General features: G+C 41.3%; 1 protein-coding gene across 1 annotated transcript in view; it reads left to right on the top strand.

Annotated features, from left to right (window-relative positions):
- The first annotated feature begins 2,532 nt into the window (after positions 1 to 2,532).
- Positions 2,533 to 26,119, top strand: part of IGF2BP2 (insulin like growth factor 2 mRNA binding protein 2) — a 151,805-nt gene continuing 128,218 nt past the window's right edge. Inside the window, exons 1-2 of the mRNA XM_036243447.1 lie at positions 2,533 to 2,717; positions 4,254 to 4,314. Coding sequence (XP_036099340.1) covers positions 2,540 to 2,717; positions 4,254 to 4,314 — 239 coding nt within the window. The 5' untranslated portion in view covers positions 2,533 to 2,539. The remainder of the gene's footprint in view (positions 2,718 to 4,253; positions 4,315 to 26,119) is intronic.

The raw sequence follows: 26,119 nt of genomic DNA, 5'->3' as shown, positions 1-26,119 counted from the left end.
TAGAACTCTGAATTACTGGAATAAAATGAGCAAAAATAAAGGTGACCACACCAATTAGGGCATCTGTGTAAAAAAAAAAACACACTGATGATAGTTACCTCCCAGTCTGCTGAAATTTATGCACACACAACAGTTTTTTCATTTGTGATTGTCCACTACATTTGAGCAGGGAACCAGTCATACCTAGTTCATCTATTAGTTTGGGGAATAATGGCCATTCCCAACTCCAGGAGCAGTAAAATCCAATTCCTTTTCTAGAAAGAGGAAATATATGAATATTTGAGATGGAAGCCAGAATTCAAGCAACTGCAAATATCTATGTGAGAATGAATACATTGTTTTCAGGTCTGGATACGTAATTATTTAAGGAGTCTCCTTCTTCAAAAGAAAAGTATTTTACTCATGAGTTTCTGGGGGAAAGAAAGGGGAAAAAACAAAAGCACTAAATGTGCATTCACCTTGTGTCAATACACTATTCAGTTATTCTTCATGTAGCCCTTACAGTAACCCTGCCAAAGGTTGGTTTTATCCTCTTTTTATAAATGAAGAAACTTAAGCTCAGAAATGCTGGAACATTCCAGAATACATAGCTGGGGGCAAAACGGAGGAAGATCAGAGTCCTAAGCAGATAGGCCTTGCACCTGCCAATGTTTTCAGGACAAGAATCACCTGAGTATACTTTTGGACAATACAAAATACAGGTCACAGAGTCAGTCTTTAAGGTCTGAGAAATGTGTTTTTTCTCTTTCTTTTAAAACAACCTGCTCCCTCCACCGCCTTCGTCAACAGGAAAGCTTGGGAAAGGCAGTACTTCACAACTCAGACAGGGGACGAGAATCTGTTCCATCCCATGCATTTATGGCTTGTCCACCAAGAGACCCCCACCCCCCAAAGCCCTTAAAAATTCTTCACACACTTCTGTCAAATAATCTTTCCTAAGCCCCCAATAAGTGCAAATCTTGGAATCTTCTTCTGCCCCTTCACTTCTGAATCCTGCCAATTTTTTTCTTTCCTGTAACATTTCATTTCCTGGCTGGGACTAGGATCTAACCAGCAGACTTCCAGCCGGGCCCCGGAACTCGCAACCGGTCTCCAGTCTGTCTGGCTCCTTCCCTAGCCCCTCAAATCGGGCAGCTCTCATCCCAACCCTGCCTCTTCCGTCGGTCACGTTGTTTCCTCCGCTTGCAAAGACCTCTTTCCTCTCCCGGCCCTTCCCAATGATCGGGGAACTCCTACACAGCCTGAGCGCCTCCGCTCTGGCTCTGGAACTGAACCCAGCCATGCAGCGAGCTTCGTCCTCCCGGCCGCAGCCCGTGCCCCCTCCTCGCTCGCCTCCCCACCCGCCACCTGGCTTCGCAGCGGCCACTCGGGGAGCCTTCGCCACTCCCCAGAATAGAGAGCAGCTGCTAACGTGAGGCTGCCGCCCGCCGCGAGGCTCCCGGCACACCGGGAGCGGGCGGAGGGGATGTGATCCATTCTGGCCTTCCGTCTCCCCACACCGGCTGGGAAACTGAGGCCCAGGGCCAGAGGAACTTCCGCGGGTGCAGAGTACGTGAGGGCCCGACCAGTCCCGGGCCCCAACCGTCCCGACTCCTGTCCGCGATCCCTCGACCACACGCGCCGCCGGGTCGCCACAGAGAGCTGGGCGGGGAGCGGGTCTCAGAGCAGGCGCTCCGCCCGGGAACGCGCAGGACGCCAGACTCGATCAACTCGCCGCGAGAAAGTTGTTGTCTCCCAGCCTGCCCTCGCCTCTCACCTCCAAGACACACCTTACCGCTGGCTCTGGCAGCCGCGCTCTCACATCCGGTCCACCTTGCGCACACCCCTTTCCACGCTCTCCCACAGCCCCTCTCCCTCCCACGCTTGCGGCTCCCAGCCGCTCCCCCGCGCCCCCTCGCGCACTCCCACTCGCGCCTGGGGCGCGCCTTCCCCGCCCCGCCGCTCGCCCGGCTTCCGCGCCGCGCCCGCCGGGGTTCTGGCGCTTGGGAGCCCCAGTCCTGGGCCGCGAGCCGCTTCCGCCCGCTCGGCGTGGGGCAGAAGCCCGGGGAGGCGCGCGGAGCGCTCCGAGCGCGAGGCGAGGGGCGCACAGCGCGGGGCGGGGCGGGGCGGGGAGGGGGCGCTCGCTCGCTCGCTCACTCTCGGCTGCGCACACGCCGGTACAAACTCTCACACAGACACAAGCGGGGTGCGCTGCCGCCGCCCGCCGCTGCTCCTCCTCCCGCCACCGCCTTGAGAGGGAGAGAGAGGGAGGCAGAGAGAGCGCTTTGTCCGCGCGCCGCCGCCCGGCCCGGGACTCTGCCCCGAGGAGGGAGCCGCACTGAGTCCCCGCCTCCGCCTCTGCCTCTGCCCCCGGGCGGGCCAGGCGGCCGCGGTGGGGGGAGCCAGGCTGAGGGTGAGGGTGGGGGTGGGTGGCGGGCGGGCGGAGGGCGGGGAGGGGGGGCGGAGGAGGGGGAGGAGGAGGAGAGACGAGGGCAGCGGAGGAGGCGAGGAGTGCCGGGTACCGGGCCGGGGGAGCCGCGGGCTCTCGGGGAAGACACGGATGATGAACAAGCTTTACATCGGGAACCTGAGCCCCGCCGTCACCGCCGACGACCTCCGGCAGCTCTTCGGGGACAGGAAGCTGCCTCTGGCGGGACAGGTCCTGCTCAAGTCCGGCTACGCCTTCGTGGACTATCCTGACCAGAACTGGGCCATCCGCGCCATCGAGACCCTCTCGGGTGAGCACTCGGTGCTGTCCCCCTCCCCCTGCCTCTCCCTGCTCCGGCCAGGACGGCGTCCGGAGGGAGGCCGAGCCCTGCGGGCGTCGCCCGGCCGGGGCTCCCGTGCCCGCACGCTCACTTCCACGCACCAGACCCTCAACTCTGACCGCGGCTCCCCTCCCCCGCCACAGCTCTGGACTCTCCCCTTGCCCTCCGAGCCGCAGCCCTGGGGCGACCCCTGTGCGGCCCCGAGGGCCCCCGATGCTCTCTCGCTCTCTTGGGGGCACCCTCGTTCCCCTGGCTCTCGGAGCTGCTCTCCAGAGTTCTCCCCCATCCTGAGAGTCCCCGTCCCCCTTTTCACTGACCTTCCCGTCACCCCCTTTGTCAAGGACCCCCTCAAATCCTGCATCTCCTCGCTTGATCGGACCTTATCCCTTCCCGTGCCTCGTGCCGAGGACCTCTCGCCTTCTGGCGTCCCCAGAGCCGCACTCTCCTTTCGAGCCCCCTCCTCACCTAGCCCCACGATCCCCCACTTTTGGCACCCCCTCGACGCCACCCTGATGACCCCCTCCGAGGTTTTGAGGCTCCCCCAACCCCAGCTCCTGTACGACGGCACATCTCTCTCAGTCCTCTCCCGAACCTCAGTTCCCTTTCGCTCGTCTCTCAAGCGCTCCTATTTTTCTCTGAATTTTTTGTCCGATTTTATTGAGAAGAACTCGAGGCGGGGGGCTTTCCGCCGCCTGTCCCCCCGCCTCCCGCTCGGCCAGAAGCACCTTTTTACGAGGTGCCCTGTCTCAACTCGGTGGGGGCCCGGGCTGAGAACCGGGAAAGAGGAGACCGGGGGGCCCCGCGAGCGCGCTGGAGCCCAGACGGGAGACGGAGAGCGACACACACACCCGCGCGCGCGCGCGCACTCACCAACTCGCCCTCTCGCACACGCACCGCCAGGAGCCGCGCTCGCCCCCAGACCATGAGCCTGCGCCCCACGAACCCGGGCCAAGCCGGGCCGGAGCCCCTTCCCCACCAGCGCGCGGAGTGGGGGCGGGGCGGCAGCGAGGCCAAGGTGACACCCAGAAGCCGGCGGGGACTAGCCTCTTGCAACAGCGGACCCCGGGGGCTTCTGCGCGTCTTCTGGGGGCCACCGGGAGGAGAGGGCTGGGAGGGGAGCTCAGCGGAGGCTTCGGGACCCGGGTTAGTGGAATGGAGAGGTGGGGGCAGAAAGAAGCGGGGCCGCGCCAGCCCTGCAGCTTGAGTTTCAAATGAGCTCATCCTTTCAAATTGGCGCCGCTCTTTATTAAATTTGTTTTTCCGGTAATGCCACCCACAGCTATACCTGGGGTCGGAGCCGGGCTCACACCCCTCCCACTTTGTCCCGAGACATGGGGCGCCCATCTTCCCACTGGGAACCAAGTTTGCCCAGCTGAAGTCGGGTAGGAGACCCCTTGAGGGCACCCGAAGGCGGAGCCCGAGCGTGGAGTTCTGTGCGTGCCCCTCCTAGACCCTCGCTGGTTTCATACAAGGAAGGTTCTGAGTGCTTTAATTTCTGTTTTAAAGGTAAAGTGGAATTGCATGGGAAAATCATGGAAGTTGATTACTCAGTCTCTAAAAAGCTCAGGTAAATATATTTTGCTTAGTTATTTTGTGATTGGGCTTACGTATAAGTAAAAAATATACACTCAGTTTTTTAAAATGTGCTTTTGTAGTTTTGTAAAAAGGCTTTTGTTTGTTTTGTTAGTGGCGATAACATAGTTTAGAAAGTTACATTTTTTTACTTTCATTATATAAGGTGTTTACTGGTCTTGGAAAATATCTGATGCCTTATTGGGAGTTGGGGGGGGGGGGGGTGTCGAACACTAAATTCTCAGGGACTGTTTAACTTGTTTGTCAAAACTTGCCTCCCACCCCTACCCCCAGCACAATGGCAACAAATGCTTGTCAAGACTTCCTGTGAGATGTTAAGAGTAAATATTTACTGTGTCAGTTAAATTGCTTAACTGAACTTAGCGATTAATTAGTTTTCGTTTTTAGATAGCTTAATGTTGAATAATAAAATAATTCAGCAAGGGGACAATGTTTTGCATAGTACTGTAAAAAAGTGGGTTGTTTGGATTGGATGGCAGTTAAAAGCCAGACTTTTGTAGTCCCTGAGACTGCTGAATATTGCTTCTGAGCGTTTCGTTGTTGTTACTGTCGCTTTTAAAGTATGTTTGAGGCTGAACTAATATCACTGTGAAATCTATAGTTACATTTAAGTACTCTATTGTTAATGAAGGAGTAAAAAGGTTTGTAGAGGTTGAGCTTCTCCTATGATTTGCTTACATGAGAAATATCTGTCCATGAAGAGAGAATGAAGGAGAACGTTTTTGTTTTAAAGTTTATTGTAGACTTTAAATTTGGGCCCTTTATTACTCATTCTAGATCCCACCCCCCCTTATGTGTTGTAACTTAGTTTATATCCCATTCACATACATTTCTTCACCATTAGTCATTAAGTGGTTGAATTGGAGAGACTCTAAAGTGAAGTCTTTGATTTACTGCCTTTAAAATCTCTGATACTCAGTAGTGTAACCATTTACTTGATTTTTTGCCAGGATTGAATAGATTTTAAAACAAGCTATCCAAATTTAATAAATACTTAGATATTTTGTTAAAGAGGTTTTAAAAATCGTGTGCACATTTACAGATATGTTTTATCTTAAGTAAGCAACAGAATAGCTTTTGTTTGCAAATGATTCTGTGGTATATCAGAAAACAACTATTTACTACCTTTTAAGAAAGAGGTAAAAGTTATGATTTGTAGTTTTGTGTGTGGAACATTAAGCTAGTCTTCTCTGGGAAAAGATGTAATATGTGACTGATTAGTTTTTCAATCAAGTATTCTAAATTTCTGTACTTTTCTTTCTTTTTTTTTTTCTGCTTGAGAAATCCAAGTGGTAGCTTTCTGATATATTAAGTACTTGTAAGTGTAAATGATTAATCTTACAACACTTGAAAATTTGAATGTATTGAACAAAGTTTGAAAGAACCACCTAAAACTATTTAATGGACTACGTTTTTATAAATGCCCAGTTCTATTAGCTATAATAACTATTTGAGTCCTTTTTGTAAAAATCAATACTATTTTAACTTTAGTGAGTTAGTGTCTCATTTCATGTTGCAGTACAAGTGAAATACTAGTTTATCTAAAGTTATTAACATCTCTTAAAACTTCTCACAAACATACTACTTTCTTTGTTGTTCTAAAGGCAGAGGTTATTTGCTGTTAGTTGGAGTGTCATTTAAATAATTTTTCGGTGTTTATGTAAGAGCTCAGAATTAAGAGCATATCCCAAATTTTTAGTATTAATTAAATAAAGGGCAGTCTAGGACTTATACATCCCTATTAGTACATGATTTCTTTGAACATGTGGGCGATATGAAATACCTAGGAGGCAGATTAAAATTCGCTGTGTATGATTCACTACACTAAAGATGTCTGACATACCAAATGTATGCATAAGCTGTTGCTGTAGAGGGTTACATCATTTCTGATTGGATGGTTTTAATCTTTTTTTCCTTTTATTAGTTTAAAATGCAGAAATTAGTTACTTGTACTGCAGACTAAGGGAGAGAGAGCTAATGACTGGTGTTGTGTACTAAGCTCAGACTCCTGGGATGAAACAGCTGTATGTTCTCATATACAGGGCACTACCACGGTGGTGGCTTTCAGAAAGCAGGGTACTGTGACATTTGAAACCAAAGCTTTTATGTTATATGGTGACTATTTTGGTGTTCTTTTGTTGCATTTCTATGAAAATTAACAAGTTAGGAGTAAATTTGTCAGTGTTAAGTCAGCTCTATATGTGGTTTTGTGTTAGTTGAAGTGAAAATGTGAAGAAAACAATCCATCTTTCATTGCTTGATTACTTAAATAATCATTCAACAATTGAGTGCTCATACTCTTTATATTCTGATTTCTTTGTGTTCTCAAGAATCTGTTTTAATATCTACTTTCCAAATAGATTTTTTTTTAAAGCTAATGATATTTGGGAGGAGATGTTCTTATTCTAAGTTATGAAATTATTGGCATGCCATTTGCTTACCAATTGGATCTTTTATATATCATTTCTAACATCATTTTATATGTGCTATTATACTAGAGAGACTAGATACCATTATTTTCTCAGGTCACTCAGAAATAGAAAACTCTTTCTTTTTGCCACATGTGTTTCATTCTTATTAAATGCACATTATTGTAATGTAAACCATGTACAAACCATCTATTTCTCTTATTTTCTAAGTTGGTTTCAGGCTCTGTTGAATAACAATTTGGATTTTTTTTCTCTATTCATATTTCTTGGTAGTATATATGAAACAAAGATTTCTTACTGAGGAACAAACTGGCAAGGGCTTTAATGTTCTGTTGAAAGTTGTAGAAATTTCCTTGATAGAAATTTCATTTTTGATATTGATGAGAGTTTGTGTGTGCGGGTGCGCATGTGCACATACATACATACATATATATGTTCGTATATGCACACATACACATTGTATAAATTGTTTTGAACTGAAACATATGCTAACATGAATGTGCTTTGTAACTAAAGTTGAATGATTTGTGAGAAACAAAATTTTGAAAAATGCAATTTCTGCCCATTTCTAGGAAGTAACTAAGTGGTGCTAGACATGCTTTCACTGAGATGGTGTAAATACTATGAGGTAGTGTAGGAAAAAGCTATGAATTTGTCTTTCATGACTTAAAAATCAGTAATTGTGTTCTCTCCAATGCAAATGAATTTGGTCTCCTATAGGAATGTTAAAGAAAACAGTATCTCAATTGTATTTTGCTTGTATGTACTACATTGTGTACAGTTGAATTAAATACCAAAAAGAAAAAACACACCCAACCTCAAGCCCTCCCTGCAACAAAGGCTTTTGCTACATCAATTTTTAATTTTGTAGCAACAGAAAAGTCTTTAAGAGGTTAAAATCATATGGTAGCCTCCTATGTCAAGAATTTGTTGAATTGGAAATTAATGCCTGGATTTAATTGTATAGGTTCCATGTGTGGATATATCATATATTAAGGTAAAATTTATATCAAACTGTCAAGTTATTTTTGACTTGGCTTTGAGATGGATGTTTAGTTCTCATTTTAAAAAAGGCTAATAATTTTTTCATGTGGTTCTAGGTAATGTTATAGAGAATTACACATTTTTATGACCTTTAAGATATAACTATTAAAATTAAAATAGAAGCAATAAAGAAAAAATTACTTGATAATTTAGGTAATAACATATGTTTAAAATTCTACTTTATGTTTGTAAATGATTGGTCATTTGATTTTATATTTAGTTAAATATTAAAAACCATTGAAACCTATAAATCAAAATAGATTTTATATAATGCTTGATTTTTCAATGTTCCAAATTCATACAAACTTAAATTGTATTGTAGTAATTTATGACAGCATTAAATGGCTAAACACCTAAACATTAATTCTAAAAGGTGATTTGGTGGTATGTAGTACATTTACCAAATTGTTTTCAAAAATAATATTTTTTTGTAATTATCCCTGAGTATAAGATGACCAGTAAATGATGGTCTCAGAGTTGTTTTTTATGTTAACCTGAGATTATCATTTATATAGAGAAGATGAGAATTAGTAATATTTGTACACCTTTTGTATATAATGATCTAATGTACAATATATTTTTCAAGAAGAAAAAAATTTAAAAGGACTTTAGAAAATTTATAACTAATCGCATATCAAAGTTAACATTTCACTATTGTTATGAGCAAATGTTTTTATTTTATGGAGGTTACTCTGATTTTTGCACTGGGGGATATAAATAATTTTGAAATGTGCATAAAAGGAAAACAACTTGGGCACATTTATTAAAAGTCAAAAAAGCTATGAAAGTCAGATTTTTACAGGAACTATTTATACATATTTGATACTTTTCAACTTTATAAATATTTGCTGTTGACTGCTGAATCACTCTTCAAGTCTGCTAATGAAATCCTCAAAAGTAGATGAGCAATTGGTCAGAGTTGTTAGAGGATATTATTTGAGCTAAGTGTGTCATCTCTGTGATTCAGTGGGGTGTGTGCACATGGGTGTGTGTGTGTGTGTGTGTGTGTGTGTGTTGGGGACAGTAGTTTCAAACAGATGGTATCTAGAGGGAAGAGAGGAAATATTTAACTGAGCAGTAATTACTCTGGATTTCAGTCCCGAAAAGGCAAATGTAAGTCAATAGGTGTTTGAACCTTGTGGCAAAAGGAATAAAATCTAATGATATTTGCCTTGAGTGATGTATAACTCATAGGAGGTTAACCTTGCAGAAGCCAGGGCACTGGCACCTTAGTGGCTTCTTCAGCAAGCTTGCTGCTGGAAGGAACATCCAATGCAAAATTGACTGTACTTCCTTTTTGCTTGGATGTCCCCTTACTAATAGAGTTAACCTAGTGACTCTTGAAGGCTATGAAGATCTGTAATTTTTTAAGTGTTGGAAAATTCAAGATTTGCATATTCATTTTCATTTAGAAATTCTATACTGGGGAAGGCAATCCATTATTTTCAAAACAAAAGTACTTTGAGAAGATCAACTTCATTAGCAGAAGCATAGTATAAAACTGTTTTCTTTGGAGGATGTTAAAAAAGTTAAATTATAAATTTCAAAAATATATATTTTTAAATTCTATTTAAATACCCCCAAAGTGTCTTCAATGTTCTTTTTGGTGTTAAAGGAGAGAAAGAAACTGGCTAAACTAATTTTCTGAAACTTTTAATCAAAAGCATAATCTCTCAAAAGTTATGATTAACTTCTTAATTTGAAGGATGAGAACAATCTGTTTAATAAAACATGCCCAAATAATTTATTAGTGAAGGTTTATCCTTTTTACACTTAAATTCAAGTTCAAATTAGTTTGGGTAGTCATTCAAAACACTATCATTGAAGGAAACAATAGCAAATAAACAAGAAATACCTACTAGTTAACAATCTTTTCTCCGATTATCATCATTAAATTTTTTAAAATATATTTTACTTTATAATTTGACTTCATGCTTACAAACTTGTAATTTTCATTTGGTGGCATGGACTGTATGGGTTCTATTTTGGGAAGCAAAATTGCAGAGTGCTCGAAGCATTATTTTTAAGGTTTTACTTTTCCTGTTTTGATGATGGACTTTAGTCTGGTCTTTCCATAAAATAGTGAAGAAAAATTATTTTCTTTTGCAGAAAAACTGAGATTCTGTTGCTTTGACTTCCAAAGAGGAGGGGGATTATAATAACTGTTTCTTTAGTTTGTTTTAGAGTCTAATGGCATATTGAGGTGTAGAATAAGTAGACCAGAGAAAATGAATGCTTTTGCATTAATAGCTGACAATGAAGTCCAAAGGCTCAGCAGATGTTCATTATTTTAGAGATTTATATCTCTTCCCCAAGCCTCTGGTTCTCACTGAATACTAAGCTTACAGTTTTGAGATACATTTTTGTTTGTTTATTCCTGGATTTCCTGGCTATTTATCTGTTCTACACTTTATTTCTTAAAATATGAATCTTTAGTTAGAATTTTCCCATCCTGTTTACTATCAAGAACATTTCATTAAATAGGTATTTTAATGAGTCCAATAAATGAAAATTAAGAGCTCTGATGTACATTTTAGACTTTCTAATACTTACCTATATTATAAGAAACATTGTATCTAATGACCAGGAAAATGTGTATGGGACCATTGCAATAAGAATGATATTTTCAGTTTTTCTTATTAGCATATAAATAATGTGTACAAACGTGTGAGACTTTGCCTTAGGGGAAGCTTGGATTTTTAGTTTTGCTTTAAATGTGATCAGAAAGGTTGTTTCATGATTTCATGTGTTGATGGGTAACTAGTAGCATTATTTCAGGGAGATAGATGTATTTTTATGCACTTGCTATCTCTTACATTTAGATAGTACTAATGATGTCACAGTCTCTTTCACACATTATTTCATTCATTTCAAATAATTATGTGAAGATAGGATTGTTAATATTATTCCCCACCTTTTTTTCATATGAGGAAACTCAGTCTTAGAGAAATTTAATAATTTGCCTAAGGCCACATGGCCATTAAATAGTAGAGCTAGGGCTAGAATTCAGGTCTTCTGAGTTTCAGTCCAGCATGATTTACCTACATTTACTTTTTTTTAATTGAAGAAGTCACCTGAAAGTGTTATAAGATTCAAAGGCTGCCATTTAAGAGTTATGGATATGAAAATAGGTTTGTTTGTGAATGACCCTTTGCAATGATCTTATTCTTACATCAGTCTGCATGATCTGTACTTTGTTATAGTTTTTTAGAGAGAGAGAAAAAGAAACAGAGGTAATTTAAAAATTACCAGTAGCATCACCTCCTCCCATCACCGTGCTTGCCCGTAGACAGAAGTGGGGGGTATGTCTAACTAAGCAGGTTGGATTTTGTTTTTACATTGCCTTTTTTTTTTTTTTAGGGTTGCATTCCTTGTGTTATGAAATAGGACATTGTCAAGAAAGACATTTCTTTCAATACCTGAGCCACACAGATCACACAGGTAGCTCTGGAAAATAAAGTGTCATATGGTAAATGAAAGTCTAGGGTAGGTTCTTTATGGGTTTCAACCAACCCATTGCTGGAGGGCAGAACTGTGTTTGGTTTCAGTGTTTTCCTGGTGGCCACCAGGTCTTTCCCCAGATTTGGTGTCTTTCTCTGCTTCTCTCCCGTGGGGGTGGAATGAATATTAAAAGGATAAAGTTTTCTCAGAGTTTTTCATTAATGATATAATCACTCAAAAACATAGTCAGTAACTGAGCATGCGAAGTACAGTTCATTTCCCTTTAATTATCAACAACTTCTGCGTTTATCCTCTGGTTTCCTTTAACTTTTGTGTACACTCATGTTTATGGTAGTGATGGGGGGAAGGAGGAAGGAATTATCAAGAAAAAAATAGATGAAAGAAGATTATTTTCAATTTCCCAGGCGTTTCATACTGTAACTTTGTACAGTTCAGGGTGGGGTATGCGTGTTCCGTGGAATTGTGACTCAGAAGATGGGAAAAGGAAGAAAGGTAACTGATGTGCTGTGCTGGTTACTGGACTAGGCCTTCTACATATTTTATCCTGACAGCAGCCTTGGAGAGGTCTGTATTTTATCCCTTTCATAGTAGGACTGTAAAGCTTCAGACTCCAAAGCCACTCCTTACACCTGACCTAACCTGCTTCCCAGAGGCAAGAGGCCCTATCACCCTGGCTGTCCATCTAATTTGAAACAGTAACAGCACCCTAGCAATAAAGTAGGAAGTTTGCTAATGTGTACATGGGTTATAGAGTAACTTTGTATTGTTTCCCCACCTCAGACTAAGAGATAAAATTTACGTGTATGCTATCCAGGTACAGAGGAAGATAAGGCACTGATGTTTATTATATTTTTAATATAGTGTAATGGACAGACAACTAAAAGCGTTAGCCATAATTTGAAGGGGGTTTCTTGAAGTATCCTATAGTAGAAGCATTGGTAATTATATAAAGATAAAAAGATGTTTTAAAAATATTGTTGTGGCTGAAAATTAAGTGTGAAAACTTATGTATGCACTGTGGGGGGAGGGTCTATATTTGTGCTTTTGGCCCAGATATATTTTTTTAATCCTGGAAAAAAAAAAAAAAAAAACGAAAAGAAAAGAAAACCTCAAATGTTTTTGTTCAGGACCTAGAATGTTGCACAAAGTTTTGCATGCTTTTATTTTTATCTGTGTATTTAAAAATATCTAGGGTTTGGAGAAGGAAAAGAAAGGATTCTTGCAAATGACCTTTTATAAAGTGGTTTATCTTATTAACATTAGAGAATATTAAACCTTTTTGACACTTTAGAAAGTCAGTGATAGCACAGAAAGTTGAAAGATGTATATGTCCTTTTTGACATAATACTTAAAAATAATGCATTTGTGACATTTTATTTTAGTAAATAGGACTTAAGGTACAGTAATATTACCAATGAAATGAGATATACAAGATTTTTGCTTCTAGGTATAGAGGTGGTGCTTTTTAAATAAGAATATAATTTTATGAAATTTATGATGAGGTTAAAAATAATGGCTTTTCTCAGGCAAGAACCTCTAGTAAAACTTAAAATATCAGAGAAGACATCCTAGTAACCACACTATACCTTCTTTTCACTCTTTCTCTTCAAAAAACAAAGTGAGCCCTGGCCAGTTTGGCTCAGCAGTTAGAGCCTCAACCTGAGGTCCCAAGAGACCCAGGTTCGGTTCCCGCTAAGGGCATGTACCTCAGTTGCAGTTTGTCCCCAGCCCTGCTTGGGTCGTGCGGGTGGCAGCCACTCGATGTGTCCCTTTCACATCCATGTTTCTCTCTCTCTCTCTCCCTCCCACTCTATCCAAAGGAAACAAAAAGAAAGAAAGAAAGAAAAATGTCCTCAGGTGAGGATAAAAAATAAAAACAAAGTGAAAAGTATGTGATTGAATGGTGATCCTGTGGACAGGTTAACCTCCAACCAGTTCATGAAACAGGATAATTTGAAAAGCTCATCTGAGGATAGGCTATTTAATTTTTTGTATATCAAGGAGACCTTTTATTTTAGTCCCTCCTGATTTTTATGATTTTAACAATGTGTACTTGAAAAATGGGTGTTTTTCTTTATCATTGTATGGATAAGGGTTTGGAATAAAATGTTTATGCATCTTTATTTGAGTCTGAGGTAGACAATGAAACAGTTTAACACTGAAAAAAATGCAGTTTAGTCTCTTCAATTATAAGAAAGAAAGAAAAGAGGAAGGGAAGGGGGAAGAGAGGGAAAAGACAGGGAAAGGAAAAGGGAGGGAGGGAGGTAAGGAGGCAGGTGGCCACAGAAGCATGGGTGACTGGACTTGGGCAGGTAGCCCCAGCTTTCTCCCTCTGGAGAGCACGTGGGAAGACGAGCACTCACTGATGGTGTGGAGAGGACGGAAAGTGATTCCAGTGGTGGCAGCAGGACTGGGAGTCTCACACAAGTTGTTCTTTCCTTTGATGTTTAAAAACTCAAGGAGTACGTGGCTGGCCTGCCCCACAGAAGGTTTTACATTTCTTTCTAGGAGGCCCCACACTGGCCACTTCCCCTCTCTGATATTCTCCTTCCCCTTTGTATTCGGATAGTGGGGCAGGGCTGGAGGATGCCTGGTGTGCTGGCCTGCCTACACCCCGTGCCCCTCGCTGGCTGAGTTAGGGGAAGCCGGAGGCTTGTGTGTGCTTGCTCAATGTGTCGGAATGTATGGGTTCTGTGGCGTACACTCACTGGAGCAGACATGCGCTCCTCAGTGGTTGCGGGGTCAGACGTCCTTGTAGGCTTTTGTGAGTGGTTGGAAACTTGGGAAGGATTTCCCCAGTGCTGAAAGGTCCCTCCACCCCTCCTGCAGTGCAATTTGTATTTATTCTTTGTGAAGGGAAAACAAAATTTCTTTTAATCATGGAAGAATAGAAAAAAATATTGTGGATGCATAAATAATCTGGCCTCCTTCTCCTGGATCCAGCAGTACTCTCTCCCCCTTTCTCTTCAGCCTGATAGTGATGTCTTCAAATCATGGGCACTGAATTTTTAAACCCAGCTTTTTAAAACTCCCTGAGTGGGTTGCTGTTAAAAATGATGAAATTAAGGATCTTTAGAAACCAAATTTTAAGCCCAGATATATAAAAATGAGGACTTAGTCTTCCTTTTAAGACTAAAGAACAAACTACTAGTTGATTAATATTCTTTAAAAATTTCAACTAATGTATTTTTTAAATTTACATTTTATATTTTAATGTTTTCTTCACAAAGATTTGAGAGGACAAAGGTTCTGGTGGCTCAGTTATTTGAAATGATGACAGGGACGTAGGTTTATAAAGTGGTTAAGTTTAAACTGGACTTTGTTTTAAGAGTTATTAAAGACTGGGGGCAGGTGGTTGGTTCGAATATAATTCTTTATACATCTTAAGAGGCTTACCAGGGAATAGTTGGCTCTTTGGTTCATTGATTTTTGTATTAATGGTGTCTATTTCAACAATGATTTCAAAACAATAATTTGATACAATGATTTATGGCTTTAGTTCATATATGACAATTATGGTCAAGGTGTTGCTATCTGCTTTAAAAATTTCCAGACTAAAGTTCTACCTTTTATTACCCATGGCAATGCTGTGGTCCACAGAACCTTAGGATTCAGAGGAGATGGGAGGAGAGAGCGAATGTATGTACATGGGGGATCCTGGGTTCTTACCCACCTTTCAATCAGAAGACAGCTGCATTCATTGCTGTTTTATATATTGGAGTTTGGTCTAGAATCTGAAGTTTGCTGTTTTAAAAACAGTTTTAAAGTATTACTCCTATAGTAATTCTAGGCCTTGAGTCCATTCTCTGATCAGGCATTTGAGCGGATCCAAAGCTCTTTTCTTGAGGAAAAGTTAGACCCTGCCTCTGTTACTTCTGAATCCACTTCCTTTGAAATGGCCTTCCATCTCCTGTCACTTTCGCTTTAGTAACAAATGTTTGCTTTGCCAACTGCATGCCAGACTACTAAATCTACGGATTTTTCTATAATCAACAGCACAGAATGTTTGCCCCTCAAGAACTTTCCCGGGAACTCCTCAGCCTTGATTGTATTGCAGTTCTTGGCGGAGCCATTAGAGGCAACTGACTGAAGACTGATGATCTGGTGACATGTGTTGGGGTTTCACAAGGGTTATCTTCAAAATATTCTCAGCTGGTTATTATGGATGCCCAGCACATCAGCAGGGACATGAGCCACTATCCTCTGACACTTATTCACAATCAGTCCCGCATGCATGATTCTTGTTCAAAAACAGGGTATTAGCCTGGCCAGTGTGGCTCAGTGGTTGAGCCTTGACCCATGCACCGAGGTCACCGGTTCGATTCCTGGTCAGGGCATATGCCCAGGTTGTGGGCCAAATCCCCAATGGGGGACGTGCAGGCGGTGACCAGTCAATGTTCTCTCTCATCAATGTTTCCATCTCTCTCTCTGTCTCCCTTCCTCTCTCTCTGAAATCAATAAAGAAAAACAAAAAACAAAAAACAGGGTATTATGCCCTGGCTGGTGTGGCTTAGTTGGTTGGGCATTGTCCTGTGCACTGGAAGGTTGCTGGTTCAATTCCTGGTCAGAGTACGTGCCCAGACTGTGGGCTTAATTCCCTTAGGGGGTGTGCAGGAGGCAGCCAGTCGATGTTTCACACTCACTTTGATATTTGTCTCTCCCCCCATTCACTTTCCCTCTCTCTAAAAATAAATAAAAAAATATATTTTTTAAAAAGAGTTGTTTAAAAAATCAAAACAAAAAGATCCCAAGGTATTACTTCCAAAAATATATATAATTCTCTCAGTTCTTTCTTAACCTGTGATCTAGGATTCTCAGGGTGAGTCCTTAAAGTGTGAGTCCTTAAAGTCCTTGTTTAAAGAACCTCCTGGGTGGTTCTGATTCCCTGGGGTGGGGGTGGGGGTTCTCTTCTTAGCCCTGCCCCATTCTCCTGTGTACTCTATCACTCCCGCTTCCTACAGACTGGCCTTCAGCCTTCAGAGACTGATGATTTCATACTGTGCACCTGCGTTTTGTAGTAAGCCCGTTAGAAGAGACCGCCATGTATTTACAGGGGTCCACACTCCGTGCCTACAGATTACATAAGTGGTGGCAGAGGGGTTCTATGGAGTACAAGAGGGGTCATAGTTAGTCAGCTCCCACCAGCTGTTGCCAGTGGGAATGTAGGGTCAGTGTTTCCAAATCTGATTTTTCAAGAGAAGCCAAAACTCAGAGGTTGTATGTTAAATCTTGGCAACAATTTAAAAAATGTTAGAGACACTGTGAAGGTCAAAGAAGATAGCTAAGGATTGAACCTGGCCTGTGGGCTGTGCCAATTTGCAGTCTCTGGCACGTGGAACTCTGCCTTTCTACAAAATATGTTAAAGCCTCTCTCCATTATGTGTAGTATCTCGTACATTTTATCTATGAGTGTGAGGGGAAAGCCCTCTTGATAAACTGGATAAACTGGTATGTTTCTTACCTAATGGTGATAGCTGTTTGGAAGCTCAAAATTAAAATTACGTCTTAGTTGCAGCAACCATCCTTAGTCTAGTTTTCTGGAATAATTACTTTTTCCACTATAAAGGCCCTATAGTTATATCTTTATGGAATGATCTTAATTGTGTTTTTGTTACATCTAGAATCCTTTTGTAAATATGGAAGGTATATGTGCTGCATATGTGACAGTCTTATAAATTTGTGTGTATAGTGTTTCATAATTATGTTCATGTAAAAAGGAGCTTCTGTTTTCATTTAAGTGGAGGAGCGTGTTTCCACATCAATCTAAATTACACCTTCTCCAGTGAAACCCTGGGCCAACAACTATAGATAGTGCTTTATACCATTTCCTAAGAAAATATGATTCTCACATGTCCAGAAACATTTTACAAAATAAAGCCTTGAGTTCTGTCTGTAAATCAACATCTCATATTAAGCAGGTAATTTTAAAAGCACAGAGTGCAGTTGGTGGGAAAATTCAGTGGCAAAAAACTGCTTTTAAAATATGTTTGAAAAGTGTTTTGGTTACTGTTGCACTTCCTTGTATTTAAGTTGAGGAAATTGAAGGCCATATGGATTTCGCTTCTTGGCCTCAGGTTCAGTGAATGCTCATTAAGGCCAAACTAAATGCAAACTGCCAGTTGCCTATGAGATCTTAAAAAAAAATAAAATAAAATACTACTCTGAGCATTTTAAAAATGTATCTCTTTGTCCTATAATTTACATGCAGAATGAAATAGCTCATTGGTAACCACTTCATAAGCACATGTGTGCAGAATGTTAAGTTAGCAAGTCATCTCTGGCAAGGAATAAAAGTGGAATAAAACCTTCATGGGCAAGCTAGGTATGAGCAGTTGCACAGAGCTGCAAAATGGGTTTGGAAAGCTGATTCAAATTTGGTGGAATCAGAATAGGTTTTGTAAATCTGTCTTTTTTTTAAAAAAAAAAAAATTAAGGGTAGATTATTCTTAGTATTATCAGATTCAGTATGATTACATGAAACTATAATTTTTCCTGTAGCTATTTCTCTCTATGACCCAAATTGCATTAAAAATCTGGGAATCACAGCAGAAAAACCTACTTGAAAACAAACAAAAACAGCGCTTCTCTTATTGCAAGAGAATAGGTGGATACAAGAATCAAACTCAAGGTGTGTTTTTACACAATAAATTAAATATGATCAGTTTAAGGAGACAACATTGGGAGTTACTGTTAAAAAAAAGGGAAGTGTAAAACTGTCAGGATTTACCAATGGATAAGATAGTAAGATAATTTATAACAAAAAAAATGTGACTGATCTTGAATATTAATTCCAAACAAGTTGCTGTAAATGCTTTATATTAGTAATCTATTGCTATCTACACATTAACCCCCCCAAACTTTGCCATTTAAAACAATAATTATTTATTATCTCACACATTTTCTTTTCTTTTTTTAATCCTCACCCAAGGACATTTTTTCATTTTTTGTTCAGATAGAGTGGGAGGAAGAGAGAGGAAGAGAGAGAGAGGGAGAAACAACGATGTGAAAGGGACACATTGAGTGGCTGCCTCCCACACGACCCAACCAGGGCTGGGGACAAACTGCAACCAAGGTATGTGCCCTTAGCGGGAACCAAACCTGGGTCTCTCTGGACTGCAGACTGATGCTCTAACCGCTGAGCCAAACCGGCCAGGGCTCACATATTTTCTTTTTTAAAAATCCTCACCCAAGGATATATGTTTTTATTAATTAAATTATTTTTGTTACAGATGTTTCTCTTTTTTCCCCCTAGATACCCTGTCCCAATCCCAACCCCCCCCGCCTACACACACACACACACACACACACACACACGATTTGTTGTCTATGTCCATTGGTTACACATATGTGCATATTAGGTCTTTGATTTATCTCATCCCTCCCCTTGTCCTCCTCCTCTGAGGTTTGTCAGTCTGAACCGTACTCCTTTCCATGTCTCTGGGTCTGTTTTGTTCATCAGCTTATTTTGTTCATTATATTCCACAAATAAGTGAGATCATATGGTATCTGTCTTTCTTTTATTGGCTTATTTTGCTTAGCATAATGCTCTCCAGGTCCCTCCATGTCATCTCAAAGTATAAGAGATCTTTCTTTCTTATAGCTGCATAGTATTCCATTGTGTATATGTACCACAGCTTTTTTATCCACTCATCTATTATACAGAGACGGAGGGAGGGTGGGAGAGGGAGAGACAGAGCAAGAGAGAAACATTGATGTGAGAAACATTAGCTGGTTACTTCCCATACTCTGAGGATTGAACCTGCAACCTAGGTATGTGCCCTGACTGGGAATCAAACCTACCACCTTCTGGTTCATGGGATGACATTCCAACCAACTGAGCCACTTGGTGGGGCTATCTCACACATTTTATGAGGGTCAGGAATGTGGCAGCAGTTTAGCTTGGTGGTTGTAGCTCAGCACCTTTTATGAAATTACACAGTCAAGTTGCCCACTGGGACTACAATCATCTGAAGGCTAGAGTTGCTGCTACCAGGCTCACGAATGTGGTTGGCAGAGCTTAGTTTGTCTCGGCTATTGGCTGGAGGTCTCAGTTCATCACACCTGGACTTATCCTTAGATGTGCTCACAACATGACAGCAGAGTTCCCCGAGCACATAATCCCAGTGAATGGGACACCACACTGCCTTTTACAACCTAGTCACCAAGTTGCACATCGTCACTTGTGCCTTATTTTGTTCCTTAGACGTGAGATATTCAGTGGGAAGGGATTAGTCAAAAGGTGAATACCACGAGGACAGGGATCATTGCAAGCCACCTAGGGTTTAATAAAGTCAATCAAGAAAAGTCAGCAAATTGAAGAGTCTTGGTTGATTTGGAGCTTATACTGAAAAGTAATTTCCTTATATAAATACTTATGATGAGCCCTTTTGGAATAAAACTGAAATTCCTTATAAAACAACAATAATAATTGTGGATTACTGAATCCTTTTATAATCCTTATTTAATGTTCACACCTTGTACAATGAGGAAGGCAGATATACTATCCTCACTTCATAGTTCAGGAAACTAAGGCCCAGATTGTTCAAGTCCTTAGGGTCACATACTTGGCATTTAACCTGAGTTCTTTCTTTTCTCTTTTTCTTCTTCACCTCTTTCTGTTTTTTCCCTCAATAATTACTTCAGTTACTTCCCCTTTTATAAACAGTTAAAATTTTGACCTTTCAGCCTTATCTGAAAGCTGGGTTTTTTAAAATACCGGATTAAAAAGTTTGGAAGATTGTTCTTGTATCAATAAAGATGTTTGTCACTTTTCTGCCAGCAGCCAAGAGTCCTTTTTGCTATTTTTGTAACTGGGTGAGGTTTGATTTCTCCAGAATTGTGCCATATTGTGGTTAGCCATGGTCTACAAGAGGAAAATATATTTACTCTTCTTTAAAATCACTGGTTTTCTAAGAAATACGCTGTTTATTATAGTAAATCTTTCTGAGGCAAAAGCAGTGGTCACTTTGTTGTAAGACAAGGTGAATATTTTCCCCTATTAAAAACGCAAAAACATTAGGCCCTCAGACCTTTGGCATCTACTTTTATTGTGCATTAATTTATTGAAGAAATTTGATAGCATTTTGTATTGTTTTTGATGTTAGGCATATCCGTGAAAATGTTGAATGATTCATGCTGTATGAGCATTTTGCCAAACTCATGCAAATCTATCAACCTTGCCTATAGAATGTCCTAAATTTCTTTGACTTCAGTCAAATTGAGTATTTTAATAGTCACATTTTTAAATTTTTATTGGATCTCAGTGCTTATTTCCTTGCATTATATATTCCTGTAACACATTTAACCATTTCCCTTAAAGGTTCAGATGACATGATACTTATGTGAAGTGAAAAGTTATTTTTGAATATTTCTTTTTGAACATGTATGGATGAGGTTTAGAGAATGTCAGATTTGGTTAGGAGTGCTTGCTCTTTGAGAAAGATACATGCTTTTAAAATTATTTTTTAATAATGTTTTTGTTGATTTTTTTTAGAGAGAGAGGAGATGAAGGGAGAGAGAGAGAAACATCCATCGGCTGCCTCCTGCACGCCCCCTACTGGGGATCCTGCAACCTGGGCATGTGCCTTGACCGGGAATCGAACCAGAACCTCTCTCTCAGTCTCAGACATTCAATCCACTGAGCCACACTGGCCGGGCAAAAGGTACATACTTTTAATATTGTTTAAAAAACACCAGGGTAAATATATTAAATTTTCTATACAGTGTATATATGCTGTTCAAACAGAGTATATCCTGAATTACTCTCCTCTTACCCTCTCCTTTGTGTGCTCCAAGGAGGTTTTGACCTCTCTATAGTTAAAAATTTTGATGTTTTTTTACAAGACAATCAAATATATTTCATTCTCTTAAGTAGTTTAATTTACTTCTTATGATCTTGTTTATAGAGATTCCTTTGTTGAGTAAGTAGCCCTTCCCCCTTTAAAGAAAAGGTAGTAAATTCTAGTTCCATTCTATTGCAATGACAATTAATGATATTTCACCATTCAATGAGATATAATCCCGATTCACTTTAGGTTTCCAGTGCCTTTGAGATGCAAATTGTTAATATCTGGGTACCATCCTATTATGGAAGAATTTAGGATGATGCCTTTATAACTTTCACACGACAGAAAGTGGTTACAAATTCACCCATTCAAAGGAGAGAGTTCAATTTAAGTCGTGGCAGTCCAGGATTACATAACTGACAAAATGAAGGCAATTTTGATCAGATTAGTCACAGCACAATACAATGGAGATAACTCTTTTTTCCCCCAGTATATATATTTTAGGTTATATTCAAGAAGAATCTAATAATTAAGAGTACTTTAATAGGGGGCAATTTTAATTTTTGATCATTTGACATTTGATCCTGACTACTCTTTTTTTCTTTTTAATCCTCACCCGAGGACATTTTTTTCGATATTTTGTTCAGATAGAGTGGGAGGAAGAGAGAGAGAGAGAGAAACATCGACGTGAAAGCGACACATCGAGTGGCTGCCACCCGCACGACCCAACCAGGGCCGGGGACAAACTGCAACCGAGGTACGTGCCCTTAGCGGGAACCGAACCCGGGTCTCTCTGGACCGCAGGCTGATGCTCTAACCGCTGAGCCAAACCGGCCAGGGCCTGACTACTCTTTAAAGGTGAATTTTAATTACATTTTAGTTGTAAAAGAAGTAATTATGCATAACTTCTAAGATTGAGATTATTTGTCAAAAATAAGATGATAACTTCCGATATCCAGCTATTAGGTAGAAGAGGGTGCTAGGAGCTGTGTTCTAGTGGGAGGTACAGAGCCTGCTCACCCCTATTGCATTGCACTCAAAAGGGTGCTTTCAGCATTTAACATTCTACATTTATTTCATTTCTTCTAACAACAACAAAGTGTTTGAAGATAGTCTCATCTTGAGAAAAGCCTTGACTTCTGGAAATTTTCTCTGTCGGGTCTTTAGAGACCTAAGCTTTGTTGATGGTGCTTCAGTCTGGTTGGTGGAATTTCTAAGAGGGATTCTGTTCCTAGCTAGTGATGTTGCATTTGGATTTTGAAGTTAACTGCTTGCTAGGTCTCAATTAATTACCTCAGCTGAATCAACTGCTGCATGTCAAATAAAGTCCATATAATTTATTTTATTGTTGTTAATTCTCACCCAAGGATGTTTTTTCCATTGATTTTTAGAGACAGTGAAAGGGAGGGAGGGAAGGAGAGAGCGAGAGCGAGAGCTAGAGAGAGAGGGAGAGGAAAGGAGAGAGAGGGAGGTGAGAGAGACATCGATTGGTTGCTTCCCACAGGCACCCTGGACAGGCCCGGGATCGAACCTGCAACCCGGGTAAGTGCCTTTGACAGGGAATTGATGCTCTGTTCACTGAGCCACATCAGCCAAGGCAAGTCCATATAATTTAAGAAATGTTTTGAGACTCAGGAAGTAGCTCAAGTTATTTTAACTTGGAAAAATATTACTTGAGCACCTGTTACATGTTGACCCCAGTGTAGGGTACAATGGGGTCCCTGCATTAAGGTGCTAGTCCTCTTACTCATTCCAAATCTACAGAAACAAACCACAGAAAAACTGCTGCTTTTCACTTTTAAAATCCCAACACCAGCTTAATGTGTTACCATATTCTGGTTACTCAAGATCACTTAAATGTCCATGGGTCTTAAGCCTGGAATTGCTACTTAGAGAACAAAACAACTGGTAATCTGAAACTGACCTCCCTCTCTATCTGTGTGCACCCCTGAGGTGCATTAGGTTTACCTTCCAGATTACATTTTTTTTTATCCTCATCCGAGGATAGTTTTCCATTTTTTGTACAGATAGAGTGGGAGGGAGAGAGAGAGAGAGAAACATCGACGTGAAGGGGCACATCGAGTGGCTGCCACCCGCACGACCAACCAGGGCCGGGGACAAACTGCAACCGAAGTACGTGCCCTTAGCGGGAACCGAACCCGGGTCTCTCCAGACCGCAGGCTGACGCTCTAACCACTGAGCCAAACTGGCCAGGGCCCAGATTACATTTTTTAATCACTTACTCTCCAGGTATTCAGCAACGTCTATGTATGAGGCGTTGGCTAATTGTTGTAAAACATTCAAAAGTAAATAAACCAAAGAACCTGCCTTCAGCCTGAAAGTTATATTTGTCCATAGTTCCGATCACTCCCATAATATCTGGGGACAAGGTCCAGATGCACCCTTGTGGGGCAGGGAGCATGCTGCATTGGCATTGTAAAATTTGTCGTGGACAGTGGAAAAATGGCAGCTCGGTGGCCCCCTTGAAGATCCTCCTGAAAGGCCCACTCCTGTGTAAAGCTCTCCTAAGTTCTGAACAACCCCCCCTCCCCCAGGTTCTCACAGTTATCTCTGCTGTCATGGTCTGACTCCATAGGTACTTGTGTGCACAGCAGTCCTGTCTAATTGTCTGCCTGTCACTGTTCTAGGAAGAAAAGAACTACTTACTTGTAATGTGTGCCCAGCCATTGTATGGGAGGTGCTTACTAATGCTAGAACTGTATTGTGTCTGTTTTTATTCTGGTTTAACTTTAGTAACTATAGTTCTCGGAGAATGGTGCATTCTGGCAAACTAAGTTACCTGTTTTAATTGATGGTTAGGCAGAAAATCCTTTTCTTTGGCCCACACTGTTGAAAACCATTCTGAAATCTTAGACCACTCCCTATTGAGGAGTAAACTAATATATTTATAATAAAATTAATTTAGAATAATTGCATATTCAACTGGAAATGTATAGGTCAGTGATTCTCGGTGTGGGCCATCAGCATCACGTGGCAACTTGTTAGAAATACAGATTTAAAAATTTTGCCTCAGACTTGCTGAATCAGAATGTCCCAGCTGGGTCCCAACAATTTGTCGGTTTTCTTTTTAATCCTTACCTGAGGATATTTTTCTATTGATTTGTAGATAGAGTGGAAGGGAAGGAAGGAGAGAGAGAGAAAAAAAACATCAATGTGAAAGAGATACATTGACTCGCGCATGACCCTGACCGGGGATCATACCTGCAACCCAGGTACGTGCCCTTGACCTGAGACTTTTCGGTCCGAGGGCCGACTCTGTAACTGCTGAGCCAAACTGGAGAGCCTCACAATTTGTGTTTTAACAAGACCTTTAGATAGAATATTATGATGTAAGAGCCACTGGTATAGGGCGACTTGTCTGAATCCTGGGTGTGCATTATAGTTATTTAGGGAGCTTTAACAACAGAACCTGAGTGCACCCCAGAGTTCTTTCTCATCAGCGGTCTGGGGGTGGGCTAAACTAGCTGTTTTGTAAGTGCCCTCCTGCACCACTGATGCGCAGCCAGAGTTGAGAGTACTGCAGTAGGGATAGAACAAACGTGGGACTTCACCTGATTCTCCACAGCTAGCTTAAAACGAATCCAAAATAATGCTTCTTTCTCCTAAAAGTTGGACAAAGAAAAACTTGCAGTTGTATTTTGCTTAATCAGGGTTTTATTGAGCAGGCAGTTCCCACTTTTTCTGGCATTGCATTAATAAAAACTATCCCATTAAAGTAGGTGTTTTAAAGCCAGTGGTATTTCCCACAAAAACAATGTCATATTTGGGTGTTAACTTCCCGATCAAGGTCTTAGCATCAAATAAATCATAGATGAGACCAATACTATGTCATAAAATCAACAATAACAATAATTATGCATCTCTGTGGTCATTTAAAATAATATAATTAAGCTCGAAGTTCAGTAAAATCAGCATAAATATAGTGTACAACCCAATACCTCTACAAGGGGTCTCGGTACTGTAAAAAATGCTGGTGGTCATAGGAAACACAGTTTCCTGAATCTATAATGTAGCAAGTATTAATTAACACTGTTTGCACTCTTAGAATTTAGGAAGGAAAGATTTGGATAATCTTAGTCTTTTATTTATTTTTATTTTATTTTATTTGTTTTATCCTCACCCAAGGACATTCTTCTATTTTTTGTTCAGGTAGAGTGGGAGGGAGAGAGAGGATGAGAGAGAGAGAGAAACATCGATATGAAAGGGACACATCACACATCGAGTGGCTGCCACCTGCACGACCAACCAGGGCCGGGGACAAACTGCAACCTAGGTACGCGCCCTTAGTGGGAACCGAACCCGGGCCTCTCTGGACTGCAGGCCAACGCTCTAACCGCTGAGCTGAACCGGCCAGGGCAGTCTTAGTATTTTTAAATGTCCTAGGAAGTCTTGGTGGATGCCTTTTCCCCCCAATAGACTTCCCAGGAGCAACCCTGGAGGTGGATGGAAACACTAGGACCCTATCATTGTCTGCAGGTGTAGGGGGCGATGGTAGTGTGTGTGTTTCTGACGTAGAAAAGTATCTCTTAATGAAATGACTGAGCCAAGGTTTCTCCTCTTGGCTTTAGGTTCTTCAAAATTCTATCAGCAGAAATAAAGGTAAGAGAATGTGTGTGTAATCTCTACACTTCAAACTTGTTTGAAAAGCCATAAATTAATTGTTAAATCATTAGAGCCTGCTTTTAAAGAGAGGAACTTCAGATGTCCTCTTTGGGGTGGCCAGGTTGTCATAGACTCGTGAGAGTGTGGGCAGATGGTTTAGTGAAGGAGCGCTGGACTTGGAGTCGAACTCAGTCCGCCCTGGCTGTGCTCTTTACCTTCAGTGTGGCTCTCAACAGGACACTTCTCTGAGCTTCCATCTCCTTTCCTAACGTGAGCATGAACACTTTACTCACAGGATTGGAAGGATTCATAGGTTAATATCAATAATTGTACCCAGCATAGGAAACTTTTCACAGTTGAAATATTGATTGGTGAAACAGACATGAGGGAGTCTGTCTTGCCCTGCTTGCCCCTGGAGTAGAAAGCCCGCTTCATG

Source organism: Molossus molossus, unplaced genomic scaffold, assembly GCF_014108415.1.
Source record: "Molossus molossus isolate mMolMol1 unplaced genomic scaffold, mMolMol1.p scaffold_m16_p_5, whole genome shotgun sequence".
NCBI classification, from domain to species: Eukaryota; Metazoa; Chordata; class Mammalia; order Chiroptera; family Molossidae; genus Molossus; species Molossus molossus.
This window is presented reverse-complemented; position numbering and strand designations above follow the sequence as displayed.